Source organism: Coregonus lavaretus, assembly GCF_964263955.1.
Source record: "Coregonus lavaretus genome assembly, contig: HAP1_SCAFFOLD_129, whole genome shotgun sequence".
Lineage (NCBI taxonomy): Eukaryota > Metazoa > Chordata > Actinopteri > Salmoniformes > Salmonidae > Coregonus > Coregonus lavaretus.
Window position 1 is genome coordinate 888,674 of NW_028156273.1, and position 12,978 is coordinate 901,651.

Genomic DNA, 12,978 nt, shown 5'->3' on the forward strand with positions numbered 1-12,978 from the left:
GGAGAAAAACTCATTCTGATTGGCTGGGCCTGGCTCCCCAATGGGTGGGCCTGGCTCCCATGTGGGTGGGCCAATGCCCTCCTAGGCCCACCCATGGCTGAGCCCCTGCCCAGTCATGTGAAATCCATAGGTTAGGGCCTAATTTATTTATTTCAATTGACTGATTTCCTTATATGAACTGTTTTTGCATGTTGCGTTTATAGTTTTGTTCAGTGTAATATAAAATACACGTTATTCTCAACTGCGTTACCCACTCCAGTCAACAGATGGCGTGGTGTCTTTAAGGCGATGCTTTCAGTGTGACGCATAATCTAGTGGACGGGACGGTTCTTCGATAAGAACAGCTAGGTATCCAGCTTGTTATCTTGCTAGCCAAAATACCCGAAACAGTCAAGCTCTTTAGACACTTTCGGTGCATTACAACCACTCTGCTTTGAATACATTTCAGTCGTATCTAGTTACCCCATTTCATTTCATAGTTACGTTGTTAGTCAGCTGGCTGGTTAAATTAGGCTAGCACTAGCTAGCTAACTAGCTACGTTAGCGAGGTAACATCCCCGACCATGAGCTCACTAAGCTACTCTTCTCCTGCTAAAGAAGAGGAGGTCTGCTGGACGGAGAAAGAGGGTCTGTGGCTGAACATTGTCGTGAAAGAGGAGGAGGAAGAGGAGGGTGTCACAGTAAAAGTAGAGGGTGATGCTGTTACCGTGAAAGAAGAGGAGGGAGTTACCGTGAAAGAAGAGGAAGGCGCGTTAAGAGTGAAAAAGGAAGAGAATGTTATTACCGTGAAAGAAGAGGATGCCGTTCTTGGAGTAAAGAGGGAAGGAGAGATAACTGTCACATTGAAAGAGGAGGAGAAGGAGACGGGAGATGTGATTAACACTAGTAAGTACTGTCTTAAAAACAGGGGCACTATTCTGCAGTTGTTGAACTGATGTGTGGTTTTCAAGGTAGTTTTATACTTTAATATGTTGTTCTTTACTGTAGGAATTGTTAAAACTACAATGTAAGGTTTTGTATACCATTAAAGAGCAGGCCACCAACAAAACGTTAACAATTAATCTAATGCATTAAAATGAATGAAATGGATTTAAATACTGTAGTCCTCACTATCTATTATTATAGAGCTCTGCTCAGCCTATAAACATGACATTATCTATTATTATAGAGCTCTGAAAAGCCTATAAACATGACATTATCTATTATTATAGAGCTCTGCTCAGCCTATAAACATGACATTATCTATTATTATAGAGCTCTGATCAGCCTATAAACATGACATTATCTATTATTATAGAGCTCTGATCAGCCTAAAAACATGACATTATCTATTATTATAGAGCTCTGATCAGCCTATAAACATGACATTATCTATTATTATAGAGCTCTGAAAAGCCTATAAACATGACATTATCTATTATTATAGAGCTCTGCTCAGCCTATAAACATGACATTATCTATTATTATAGAGCTCTGATCAGCCTATAAACATGACATTATCTATTATTATAGAGCTCTGATCAGCCTATAAACATGACATTATCTATTATTATAGAGCTCTGATCAGCCTATAAACATGACATTATATATTATTATAGAGCTCTGCTCAGCCTATAAACATGACATTATCTATTATTATAGAGCTCTGATCAGCCTATAAACATGACATTATCTATTATTATAGAGCTCTAATCAGCCTATACACATGACATTATCTATTATTATAGAGCTCTGATCAGCCTATAAACATGACATGATCTATTATTATAGAGCTCTGATCAGCCTATAAACATGACATGATCTATTATTATAGAGCTCTGATCAGCCTATAAACATGACATTATCTATTATTATAGAGCTCTGATCAGCCTATAAACATGATCTATTATTATAGAGCTCTGATCAGCCTATAAACATGACATTATCTATTATTATAGAGCTCTGATCAGCCTATAAACATGACATTATCTATTATTATAGAGCTCTGATCAGCCTATAAACATGACATTATCTATTATTATAGAGCTCTGATAAGCCTAAAAACATGATCTATTATTATAGAGCTCTGCTCAGCCTAAAAACATGATATTATCTATTATTATAGAGCTCTGCTCAGCCTATAAACATGGATTCGAACCAGGATCTCTAGTGGCACAGCTAGCACTGCGATGCAGTGCCTTAGACCACTGTGCCACTTGGGAGATACAGTAGTAGTAGTAGTAGTCTGTTAATCATGTCTGTCTCTAGTAATAGTAGTCTGTTAATCATGTCTGTCTCTACTAGTAGTTGTCTGTTAATCATGTCTGTCTCTAGTAGTAGTAGTCTGTTAATCATGTCTGTCTCTAGTAGTAGTAGTAGTCTGTTAATCATGTCTGTCTCTAGTAGTAGTAGTCTGTTAATCATGTCTGTCTCTAGTAGTAGTAGTCTGTTAATCATGTCTGTCTCTAGTAGTAGTAGTAGTAGTAGTCTGTTAATCATGTCTGTCTCTAGTAGTAGTAGTCTGTTAATCATGTCTGTCTCTAGTAGTAGTAGTAGTCTGTTAATCATGTCTGTCTCTAGTAGTAGTAGTCTGTTAATCATGTCTGTCTCTAGTAGTAGTAGTAGTAGTAGTCTGTTAATCATGTCTGTCTCTAGTAGTAGTAGTATGTTAATCATGTCTGTCTCTAGTAGTAGTAGTAGTAGTCTGTTAATCATGTCTGTCTCTAGTAGTAGTCTGTTAATCATGTCTGTCTCTAGTAGTAGTAGTAGTAGTAGTAGTAGTAGTCTGTTAATCATGTCTGTCTCTAGTAGTAGTAGTAGTCTGTTAATCATGTCTGTCTCTAGTAGTAGTAGTCTGTTAATCATATATGTCTCTAGTAGTAGTAGTCTGTTAATCATGTCTGTCTCTAGTAGTAGTAGTCTGTTAATCTTGTATGTCTCTAGTAGTAGTAGTAGTCTGTTAATCATGTCTGTCTCTAGTAGTAGTAGTAGTCTGTTAATCATGTCTGTCTCTAGTAGTAGTAGTAGTAGTAGTCTGTTAATCATGTCTGTCTCTAGTAGTAGTAGTCTGTTAATCATGTCTGTCTCTAGTAGTAGTAGTAGTAGTCTGTTAATCATGTCTGTCTCTAGTAGTAGTAGTAGTCTGTTAATCATGTCTGTCTCTAGTAGTAGTAGTAGTCTGTTAATCATGTCTGTCTCTAGTAGTAGTAGTAGTAGTAGTCTGTTAATCATGTCTGTCTCTAGTAGTAGTAGTAGTCTGTTAATCATGTCTGTCTCTAGTAGTAGTAGTCTGTTAATTATGTCTGTCTCTAGTAGTAGTAGTAGTAGTAGTAGTAGTAGTAGTCTGTTAATCATGTCTGTCTCTAGTAGTAGTAGTAGTCTGTTAATCATGTCTGTCTCTAGTAGTAGTAGTAGTCTGTTAATCATGTCTGTCTCTAGTAGTACTAGTAGTAGTTGTCTGTTAATCATGTCTGTCTCTAGTAGTAGTCATAGTAGTCTGTTAATCATGTCTGTCTCTAGTAGTAGTAGTAGTCTGTTAATCATGTCTGTCTCTAGTAGAAGTAGTAGTCTGTTAATCATGTCTGTCTCTAGTAGTAGTAGTCTGTTAATCATGTCTGTCTCTAGTAGTAGTAGTAGTAGTAGTAGTCTGTTAATCATGTCTGTCTCTAGTAGTAGTAGTAGTAGTCTGTTAATCATGTCTGTCTCTAGTAGTAGTAGTCTGTTAATCATGTCTGTCTCTAGTAGTAGTAGTAGTCTGTTAATCATGTCTGTCTCTAGTAGTAGTAGTCTGTTAATCATGTCTGTCTCTAGTAGTAGTAGTCTGTTAATCATGTCTGTCTCTAGTAGTAGTAGAAGTAGTAGTCTGTTAATCATGTCTGTCTCTAGTAGTAGTAGTCTGTTAATCATGTCTGTCTCTAGTAGTAGTAGTAGTCTGTTAATCATGTCTGTCTCTAGTAGTAGTAGTCTGTTAATCATGTCTGTCTCTAGTAGTAGTAGTAGTAGTCTGTTAATCATGTCTGTCTCTAGTAGTAGTAGTATGTTAATCATGTCTGTTTCTAGTAGTAGTAGTAGTAGTCTGTTAATCATGTCTGTCTCTAGTAGTAGTAGTAGTCTGTTAATCATGTCTGTCTCTAGTAGTAGTAGTAGTCTGTTAATCATGTCTGTCTCTAGTAGTAGTAGTCTGTTAATCATGTCTGTCTCTAGTAGTAGTAGTCTGTTAATCATGTCTGTCTCTAGTAGTAGTAGTCTGTTAATCTTGTATGTCTCTAGTAGTAGTAGTAGTCTGTTAATCATGTCTGTCTCTAGTAGTAGTAGTAGTAGTCTGTTAATCATGTCTGTCTCTAGTAGTAGTAGTAGTCTGTTAATCATGTCTGTCTCTAGTAGTAGTAGTCTGTTAATCATGTCTGTCTCTAGTAGTAGTAGTAGTAGTCTGTTAATCATGTCTGTCTCTAGTAGTAGTAGTAGTCTGTTAATCATGTCTGTCTCTAGTAGTAGTAGTAGTCTGTTAATCATGTCTGTCTCTAGTAGTAGTAGTAGTCTGTTAATCATGTCTGTCTCTAGTAGTAGTAGTAGTCTGTTAATCATGTCTGTCTCTAGTAGTAGTAGTCTGTTAATTATGTCTGTCTCTAGTAGTAGTAGTAGTAGTAGTAGTAGTAGTAGTCTGTTAATCATGTCTGTCTCTAGTAGTAGTAGTAGTAGTCTGTTAATCATGTCTGTCTCTAGTAGTAGTAGTAGTCTGTTAATCATGTCTGTCTCTAGTAGTAGTAGTAGTCTGTTAATCATGTCTGTCTCTAGTAGTAGTAGTAGTCTGTTAATCATGTCTGTCTCTAGTAGTACTAGTAGTAGTTGTCTGTTAATCATGTCTGTCTCTAGTAGTAGTCATAGTAGTCTGTTAATCATGTCTGTCTCTAGTAGTAGTAGTAGTAGTCTGTTAATCATGTCTGTCTCTAGTAGAAGTAGTAGTCTGTTAATCATGTCTGTCTCTAGTAGTAGTAGTCTGTTAATCATGTCTGTCTCTAGTAGTAGTAGTAGTAGTAGTAGTAGTCTGTTAATCATGTCTGTCTCTAGTAGTAGTAGTAGTAGTCTGTTAATCATGTCTGTCTCTAGTAGTAGTAGTAGTCTGTTAATCATGTCTGTCTCTAGTAGAAGTAGTAGTCTGTTAATCATGTCTGTCTCTAGTAGTAGTAGTAGTAGTAGTCTGTTAATCATGTCTGTCTCTAGTAGTAGTAGTAGTCTGTTAATCATGTCTGTCTCTAGTAGAAGTAGTAGTATGTTAATCATGTCTGTCTCTAGTAGTAGTAGTATGTTAATCATGTCTGTCTCTAGTAGTAGTAGTAGTAGTCTGTTAATAATGTCTGTCTCTGGTAGTAGTAGTAGTCTGTTAATCATGTCTGTCTCTAGTAGTAGTAGTAGTAGTAGTAGTAGTAGTAGTAGTAGTAGTAGTAGTCTGTTAATCATGTCTGTCTCTAGTAGTAGTAGTAGTCTGTTAATCATATCTGTCTCTAGTAGTAGTAGTAGTCTGTTAATCATGTCTGTCTCTGGTAGTAGTAGTAGTCTGTTAATCATGTCTGTCTCTAGTAGTAGTAGTAGTAGTAGTAGTAGTAGTAGTAGTAGTCTGTTAATCATGTCTGTCTCTAGTAGTAGTAGTAGTCTGTTAATCATATCTGTCTCTAGTAGTAGTAGTAGTCTGTTAGTCATGTCTGTCTCTAGTAGTAGTAGTAGTCTGTTAATCATGTCTGTCTCTAGTAGTAGTCTGTTAGTCATGTCTGTCTCTAGTAGTAGTAGTCTGTTAATCATGTCTGTCTCTAGTAGTAGTAGTCTGTTAATCATGTCTGTCACTAGTAGTAGTAGTAGTCTGTTAATCATGTCTGTCTCTAGTAGTAGTAGTAGTAGTAGTCTGTTAGTCATGTCTGTCTCTAGTAGTAGTAGTCTGTTAATCATGTCTGTCACTAGTAGTAGTAGTAGTCTGTTAATCATGTCTGTCTCTAGTAGTAGTAGTATGTTAATCATGTCTGTCTCTAGTAGTAGTAGTAGTCTGTTAATCATGTCTGTCTCTAGTAGTAGTAGTCTGTTAATCATGTCTGTCTCTAGTAGTAGTAGTAGTCTGTTAATCATGTCTGTCTCTAGTAGTAGTAGTAGTCTGTTAATCATGTCTGTCTCTAGTAGTAGTAGTAGTAGTAGTAGTAGTATGTTAATCATGTCTGTCTCTAGTAGTAGTAGTAGTAGTAGTAGTCTGTTAATCATGTCTGTCTCTAGTAGTAGTAGTAGTAGTAGTCTGTTAATCATGTCTGTCTCTAGTAGTAGTAGTAGTCTGTTAATCATGTCTGTCTCTAGTAATAGTAGTCTGTTAATCATGTCTGTCTCTAGTAGTAGTAGTCTGTTAATCATGTCTGTCTCTAGTAGTAGTAGTAGTCTGTTAATCATGTCTGTCTCTAGTAGTCTGTTAATCATGTCTGTCTCTAGTAGTAGTAGTAGTAGTAGTATGTTAATCATGTCTGTCTCTAGTAGTAGTAGTAGTCTGTTAATCATGTCTGTCTCTAGTAGAAGTAGTAGTCTGTTAATCATGTCTGTCTCTAGTAGTAGTCTGTTAGTCATGTCTGTCTCTAGTAGTAGTAGTCTGTTAATCATGTCTGTCTCTAGTAGTAGTAGTCTGTTAATCATATCTGTCTCTAGTAGTAGTAGTAGTAGTCTGTTAATCATGTCTGTCTCTAGTAGTAGTAGTCTGTTAATCATGTCTGTCTCTAGTAGTAGTAGTAGTCTGTTAATCATGTCTGTCTCTAGTAGTAGTAGTCTGTTAATCATGTCTGTCTCTAGTAGTAGTAGTCTGTTAATCATGTCTGTCTCTAGTAGTAGTAGTAGTAGTAGTCTGTTAATCATGTCTGTCTCTAGTAGTAGTAGTCTGTTAATCATGTCTGTCTCTAGTAGTAGTAGTCTGTTAATCATGTCTGTCTCTAGTAGTAGTAGTAGTAGTAGTCTGTTAATCATGTCTGTCTCTAGTAGTAGTAGTCTGTTAATCATGTCTGTCTCTAGTAGTAGTAGTAGTCTGTTAATCATGTCTGTCTCTAGTAGTAGTAGTCTGTTAATCATGTCTGTCTCTAGTAGTAGTAGTAGTAGTCTGTTAATCATGTCTGTCTCTAGTAGTAGTAGTATGTTAATCATGTCTGTCTCTAGTAGTAGTAGTAGTAGTCTGTTAATCATGTCTGTCTCTAGTAGTAGTCTGTTAATCATGTCTGTCTCTAGTAGTAGTAGTAGTAGTAGTAGTAGTAGTCTGTTAATCATGTCTGTCTCTAGTAGTAGTAGTAGTCTGTTAATCATGTCTGTCTCTAGTAGTAGTAGTAGTCTGTTAATCATGTCTGTCTCTAGTAGTAGTAGTCTGTTAATCATGTCTGTCTCTAGTAGTAGTAGTCTGTTAATCATGTCTGTCTCTAGTAGTAGTAGTAGTCTGTTAATCATATATGTCTCTAGTAGTAGTAGTCTGTTAATCATGTCTGTCTCTAGTAGTAGTAGTCTGTTAATCTTGTATGTCTCTAGTAGTAGTAGTAGTCTGTTAATCATGTCTGTCTCTAGTAGTAGTAGTAGTAGTCTGTTAATCATGTCTGTCTCTAGTAGTAGTAGTAGTAGTAGTCTGTTAATCATGTCTGTCTCTAGTAGTAGTAGTCTGTTAATCATGTCTGTCTCTAGTAGTAGTAGTCTGTTAATCATGTCTGTCTCTAGTAGTAGTAGTAGTCTGTTAATCATGTCTGTCTCTAGTAGTAGTAGTAGTCTGTTAATCATGTCTGTCTCTAGTAGTAGTAGTAGTCTGTTAATCATGTCTGTCTCTAGTAGTAGTAGTAGTCTGTTAATCATGTCTGTCTCTAGTAGTAGTAGTCTGTTAATTATGTCTGTCTCTAGTAGTAGTAGTAGTAGTAGTAGTAGTCTGTTAATCATGTCTGTCTCTAGTAGTAGTAGTAGTCTGTTAATCATGTCTGTCTCTAGTAGTAGTAGTAGTCTGTTAATCATGTCTGTCTCTAGTAGTACTAGTAGTAGTTGTCTGTTAATCATGTCTGTCTCTAGTAGTAGTCATAGTAGTCTGTTAATCATGTCTGTCTCTAGTAGTAGTAGTAGTAGTCTGTTAATCATGTCTGTCTCTAGTAGAAGTAGTAGTATGTTAATCATGTCTGTCTCTAGTAGTAGTAGTCTGTTAATCATGTCTGTCTCTAGTAGTAGTAGTAGTAGTAGTAGTCTGTTAATCATGTCTGTCTCTAGTAGTAGTAGTAGTAGTCTGTTAATCATGTCTGTCTCTAGTAGTAGTAGTAGTCTGTTAATCATGTCTGTCTCTAGTAGAAGTAGTAGTCTGTTAATCATGTCTGTCTCTAGTAGTAGTAGTAGTAGTAGTAGTCTGTTAATCATGTCTGTCTCTAGTAGTAGTAGTAGTCTGTTAATCATGTCTGTCTCTAGTAGAAGTAGTAGTATGTTAATCATGTCTGTCTCTAGTAGTAGTAGTATGTTAATCATGTCTGTCTCTAGTAGTAGTAGTCTGTTAATCATGTCTGTCTCTGGTAGTAGTAGTAGTCTGTTAATCATGTCTGTCTCTAGTAGTAGTAGTAGTAGTAGTAGTAGTAGTAGTAGTAGTAGTCTGTTAATCATGTCTGTCTCTAGTAGTAGTAGTAGTCTGTTAATCATATCTGTCTCTAGTAGTAGTAGTAGTCTGTTAATCATGTCTGTCTCTGGTAGTAGTAGTAGTCTGTTAATCATGTCTGTCTCTAGTAGTAGTAGTAGTAGTAGTAGTAGTAGTAGTCTGTTAATCATGTCTGTCTCTAGTAGTAGTAGTAGTCTGTTAATCATATCTGTCTCTAGTAGTAGTAGTAGTCTGTTAGTCATGTCTGTCTCTAGTAGTAGTAGTGTGTTAATCATGTCTGTCTCTAGTAGTAGTCTGTTAGTCATGTCTGTCTCTAGTAGTAGTAGTCTGTTAATCATGTCTGTCTCTAGTAGTAGTAGTCTGTTAATCATGTCTGTCACTAGTAGTAGTAGTAGTCTGTTAATCATGTCTGTCTCTAGTAGTAGTAGTAGTAGTAGTCTGTTAGTCATGTCTGTCTCTAGTAGTAGTAGTCTGTTAATCATGTCTGTCACTAGTAGTAGTAGTAGTCTGTTAATCATGTCTGTCTCTAGTAGTAGTAGTATGTTAATCATGTCTGTCTCTAGTAGTAGTAGTAGTCTGTTAATCATGTCTGTCTCTAGTAGTAGTAGTCTGTTAATCATGTCTGTCTCTAGTAGTAGTAGTAGTCTGTTAATCATGTCTGTCTCTAGTAGTAGTAGTAGTCTGTTAATCATGTCTGTCTCTAGTAGTAGTAGTAGTAGTAGTAGTATGTTAATCATGTCTGTCTCTAGTAGTAGTAGTAGTAGTAGTCTGTTAATCATGTCTGTCTCTAGTAGTAGTAGTCTGTTAATCATGTCTGTCTCTAGTAGTAGTAGTAGTCTGTTAATCATGTCTGTCTCTAGTAATAGTAGTCTGTTAATCATGTCTGTCTCTAGTAGTAGTAGTCTGTTAATCATGTCTGTCTCTAGTAGTAGTAGTAGTCTGTTAATCATGTCTGTCTCTAGTAGTCTGTTAATCATGTCTGTCTCTAGTAGTAGTAGTAGTAGTAGTAGTAGTAGTCTGTTAATCATGTCTGTCTCTAGTAGTAGTAGTAGTAGTCTGTTAATCATGTCTGTCTCTAGTAGTAGTAGTAGTCTGTTAATCATGTCTGTCTCTAGTAGTAGTAGTAGTCTGTTAATCATGTCTGTCTCTAGTAGTAGTAGTAGTAGTCTGTTAATCATGTCTGTCTCTAGTAGTACTAGTAGTAGTTGTCTGTTAATCATGTCTGTCTCTAGTAGTAGTCATAGTAGTCTGTTAATCATGTCTGTCTCTAGTAGTAGTAGTAGTAGTCTGTTAATCATGTCTGTCTCTAGTAGAAGTAGTAGTCTGTTAATCATGTCTGTCTCTAGTAGTAGTAGTCTGTTAATCATGTCTGTCTCTAGTAGTAGTAGTAGTAGTAGTAGTAGTAGTCTGTTAATCATGTCTGTCTCTAGTAGTAGTAGTAGTAGTCTGTTAATCATGTCTGTCTCTAGTAGTAGTAGTAGTCTGTTAATCATGTCTGTCTCTAGTAGAAGTAGTAGTCTGTTAATCATGTCTGTCTCTAGTAGTAGTAGTAGTAGTAGTCTGTTAATCATGTCTGTCTCTAGTAGTAGTAGTAGTCTGTTAATCATGTCTGTCTCTAGTAGAAGTAGTAGTATGTTAATCATGTCTGTCTCTAGTAGTAGTAGTATGTTAATCATGTCTGTCTCTAGTAGTAGTAGTAGTAGTCTGTTAATAATGTCTGTCTCTGGTAGTAGTAGTAGTCTGTTAATCATGTCTGTCTCTAGTAGTAGTAGTAGTAGTAGTAGTAGTAGTAGTAGTAGTAGTCTGTTAATCATGTCTGTCTCTAGTAGTAGTAGTAGTCTGTTAATCATATCTGTCTCTAGTAGTAGTAGTAGTCTGTTAATCATGTCTGTCTCTGGTAGTAGTAGTAGTCTGTTAATCATGTCTGTCTCTAGTAGTAGTAGTAGTAGTAGTAGTAGTAGTAGTAGTAGTCTGTTAATCATGTCTGTCTCTAGTAGTAGTAGTAGTCTGTTAATCATATCTGTCTCTAGTAGTAGTAGTAGTCTGTTAGTCATGTCTGTCTCTAGTAGTAGTAGTAGTAGTCTGTTAATCATGTCTGTCTCTAGTAGTAGTCTGTTAGTCATGTCTGTCTCTAGTAGTAGTAGTCTGTTAATCATGTCTGTCTCTAGTAGTAGTAGTCTGTTAATCATGTCTGTCACTAGTAGTAGTAGTAGTCTGTTAATCATGTCTGTCTCTAGTAGTAGTAGTAGTAGTAGTCTGTTAGTCATGTCTGTCTCTAGTAGTAGTAGTCTGTTAATCATGTCTGTCACTAGTAGTAGTAGTAGTCTGTTAATCATGTCTGTCTCTAGTAGTAGTAGTATGTTAATCATGTCTGTCTCTAGTAGTAGTAGTAGTCTGTTAATCATGTCTGTCTCTAGTAGTAGTAGTCTGTTAATCATGTCTGTCTCTAGTAGTAGTAGTAGTCTGTTAATCATGTCTGTCTCTAGTAGTAGTAGTAGTCTGTTAATCATGTCTGTCTCTAGTAGTAGTAGTAGTAGTAGTAGTAGTATGTTAATCATGTCTGTCTCTAGTAGTAGTAGTAGTAGTAGTAGTCTGTTAATCATGTCTGTCTCTAGTAGTAGTAGTAGTAGTAGTCTGTTAATCATGTCTGTCTCTAGTAGTAGTAGTAGTCTGTTAATCATGTCTGTCTCTAGTAATAGTAGTCTGTTAATCATGTCTGTCTCTAGTAGTAGTAGTCTGTTAATCATGTCTGTCTCTAGTAGTAGTAGTAGTCTGTTAATCATGTCTGTCTCTAGTAGTCTGTTAATCATGTCTGTCTCTAGTAGTAGTAGTAGTAGTAGTATGTTAATCATGTCTGTCTCTAGTAGTAGTAGTAGTCTGTTAATCATGTCTGTCTCTAGTAGAAGTAGTAGTCTGTTAATCATGTCTGTCTCTAGTAGTAGTCTGTTAGTCATGTCTGTCTCTAGTAGTAGTAGTCTGTTAATCATGTCTGTCTCTAGTAGTAGTAGTCTGTTAATCATATCTGTCTCTAGTAGTAGTAGTAGTAGTCTGTTAATCATGTCTGTCTCTAGTAGTAGTAGTCTGTTAATCATGTCTGTCTCTAGTAGTAGTAGTAGTCTGTTAATCATGTCTGTCTCTAGTAGTAGTAGTCTGTTAATCATGTCTGTCTCTAGTAGTAGTAGTCTGTTAATCATGTCTGTCTCTAGTAGTAGTAGTAGTCTGTTAATCATGTCTGTCTCTAGTAGTAGTAGTCTGTTAATCATGTCTGTCTCTAGTAGTAGTAGTCTGTTAATCATGTCTGTCTCTAGTAGTAGTAGTAGTAGTAGTCTGTTAATCATGTCTGTCTCTAGTAGTAGTAGTCTGTTAATCATGTCTGTCTCTAGTAGTAGTAGTAGTCTGTTAATCATGTCTGTCTCTAGTAGTAGTAGTCTGTTAATCATGTCTGTCTCTAGTAGTAGTAGTAGTAGTCTGTTAATCATGTCTGTCTCTAGTAGTAGTAGTATGTTAATCATGTCTGTCTCTAGTAGTAGTAGTAGTAGTCTGTTAATCATGTCTGTCTCTAGTAGTAGTCTGTTAATCATGTCTGTCTCTAGTAGTAGTAGTAGTAGTAGTAGTAGTAGTCTGTTAATCATGTCTGTCTCTAGTAGTAGTAGTAGTCTGTTAATCATGTCTGTCTCTAGTAGTAGTAGTAGTCTGTTAATCATGTCTGTCTCTAGTAGTAGTAGTCTGTTAATCATGTCTGTCTCTAGTAGTAGTAGTCTGTTAATCATGTCTGTCTCTAGTAGTAGTAGTAGTCTGTTAATCATATATGTCTCTAGTAGTAGTAGTCTGTTAATCATGTCTGTCTCTAGTAGTAGTAGTCTGTTAATCTTGTATGTCTCTAGTAGTAGTAGTAGTCTGTTAATCATGTCTGTCTCTAGTAGTAGTAGTAGTAGTCTGTTAATCATGTCTGTCTCTAGTAGTAGTAGTAGTAGTAGTCTGTTAATCATGTCTGTCTCTAGTAGTAGTAGTCTGTTAATCATGTCTGTCTCTAGTAGTAGTAGTCTGTTAATCATGTCTGTCTCTAGTAGTAGTAGTAGTCTGTTAATCATGTCTGTCTCTAGTAGTAGTAGTAGTCTGTTAATCATGTCTGTCTCTAGTAGTAGTAGTAGTCTGTTAATCATGTCTGTCTCTAGTAGTACTAGTAGTAGTTGTCTGTTAATCATGTCTGTCTCTAGTAGTAGTCATAGTAGTCTGTTAATCATGTCTGTCTCTAGTAGTAGTAGTAGTAGTCTGTTAATCATGTCTGTCTCTAGTAGAAGTAGTAGTATGTTAATCATGTCTGTCTCTAGTAGTAGTAGTCTGTTAATCATGTCTGTCTCTAGTAGTAGTAGTAGTAGTAG

General features: G+C 36.1%; 1 protein-coding gene across 1 annotated transcript in view; it reads left to right on the forward strand.

The window, feature by feature from the left end:
• The first annotated feature begins 313 nt into the window (after positions 1-313).
• LOC311126524 (uncharacterized protein) overlaps positions 314-12,978 on the forward strand; it is a 62,901-nt gene continuing 50,236 nt past the window's right edge. Inside the window, exon 1 of the mRNA XM_084200519.1 lies at positions 314-885. Coding sequence (XP_084056645.1) covers positions 564-885 — 322 coding nt within the window. The 5' untranslated portion in view covers positions 314-563. The remainder of the gene's footprint in view (positions 886-12,978) is intronic.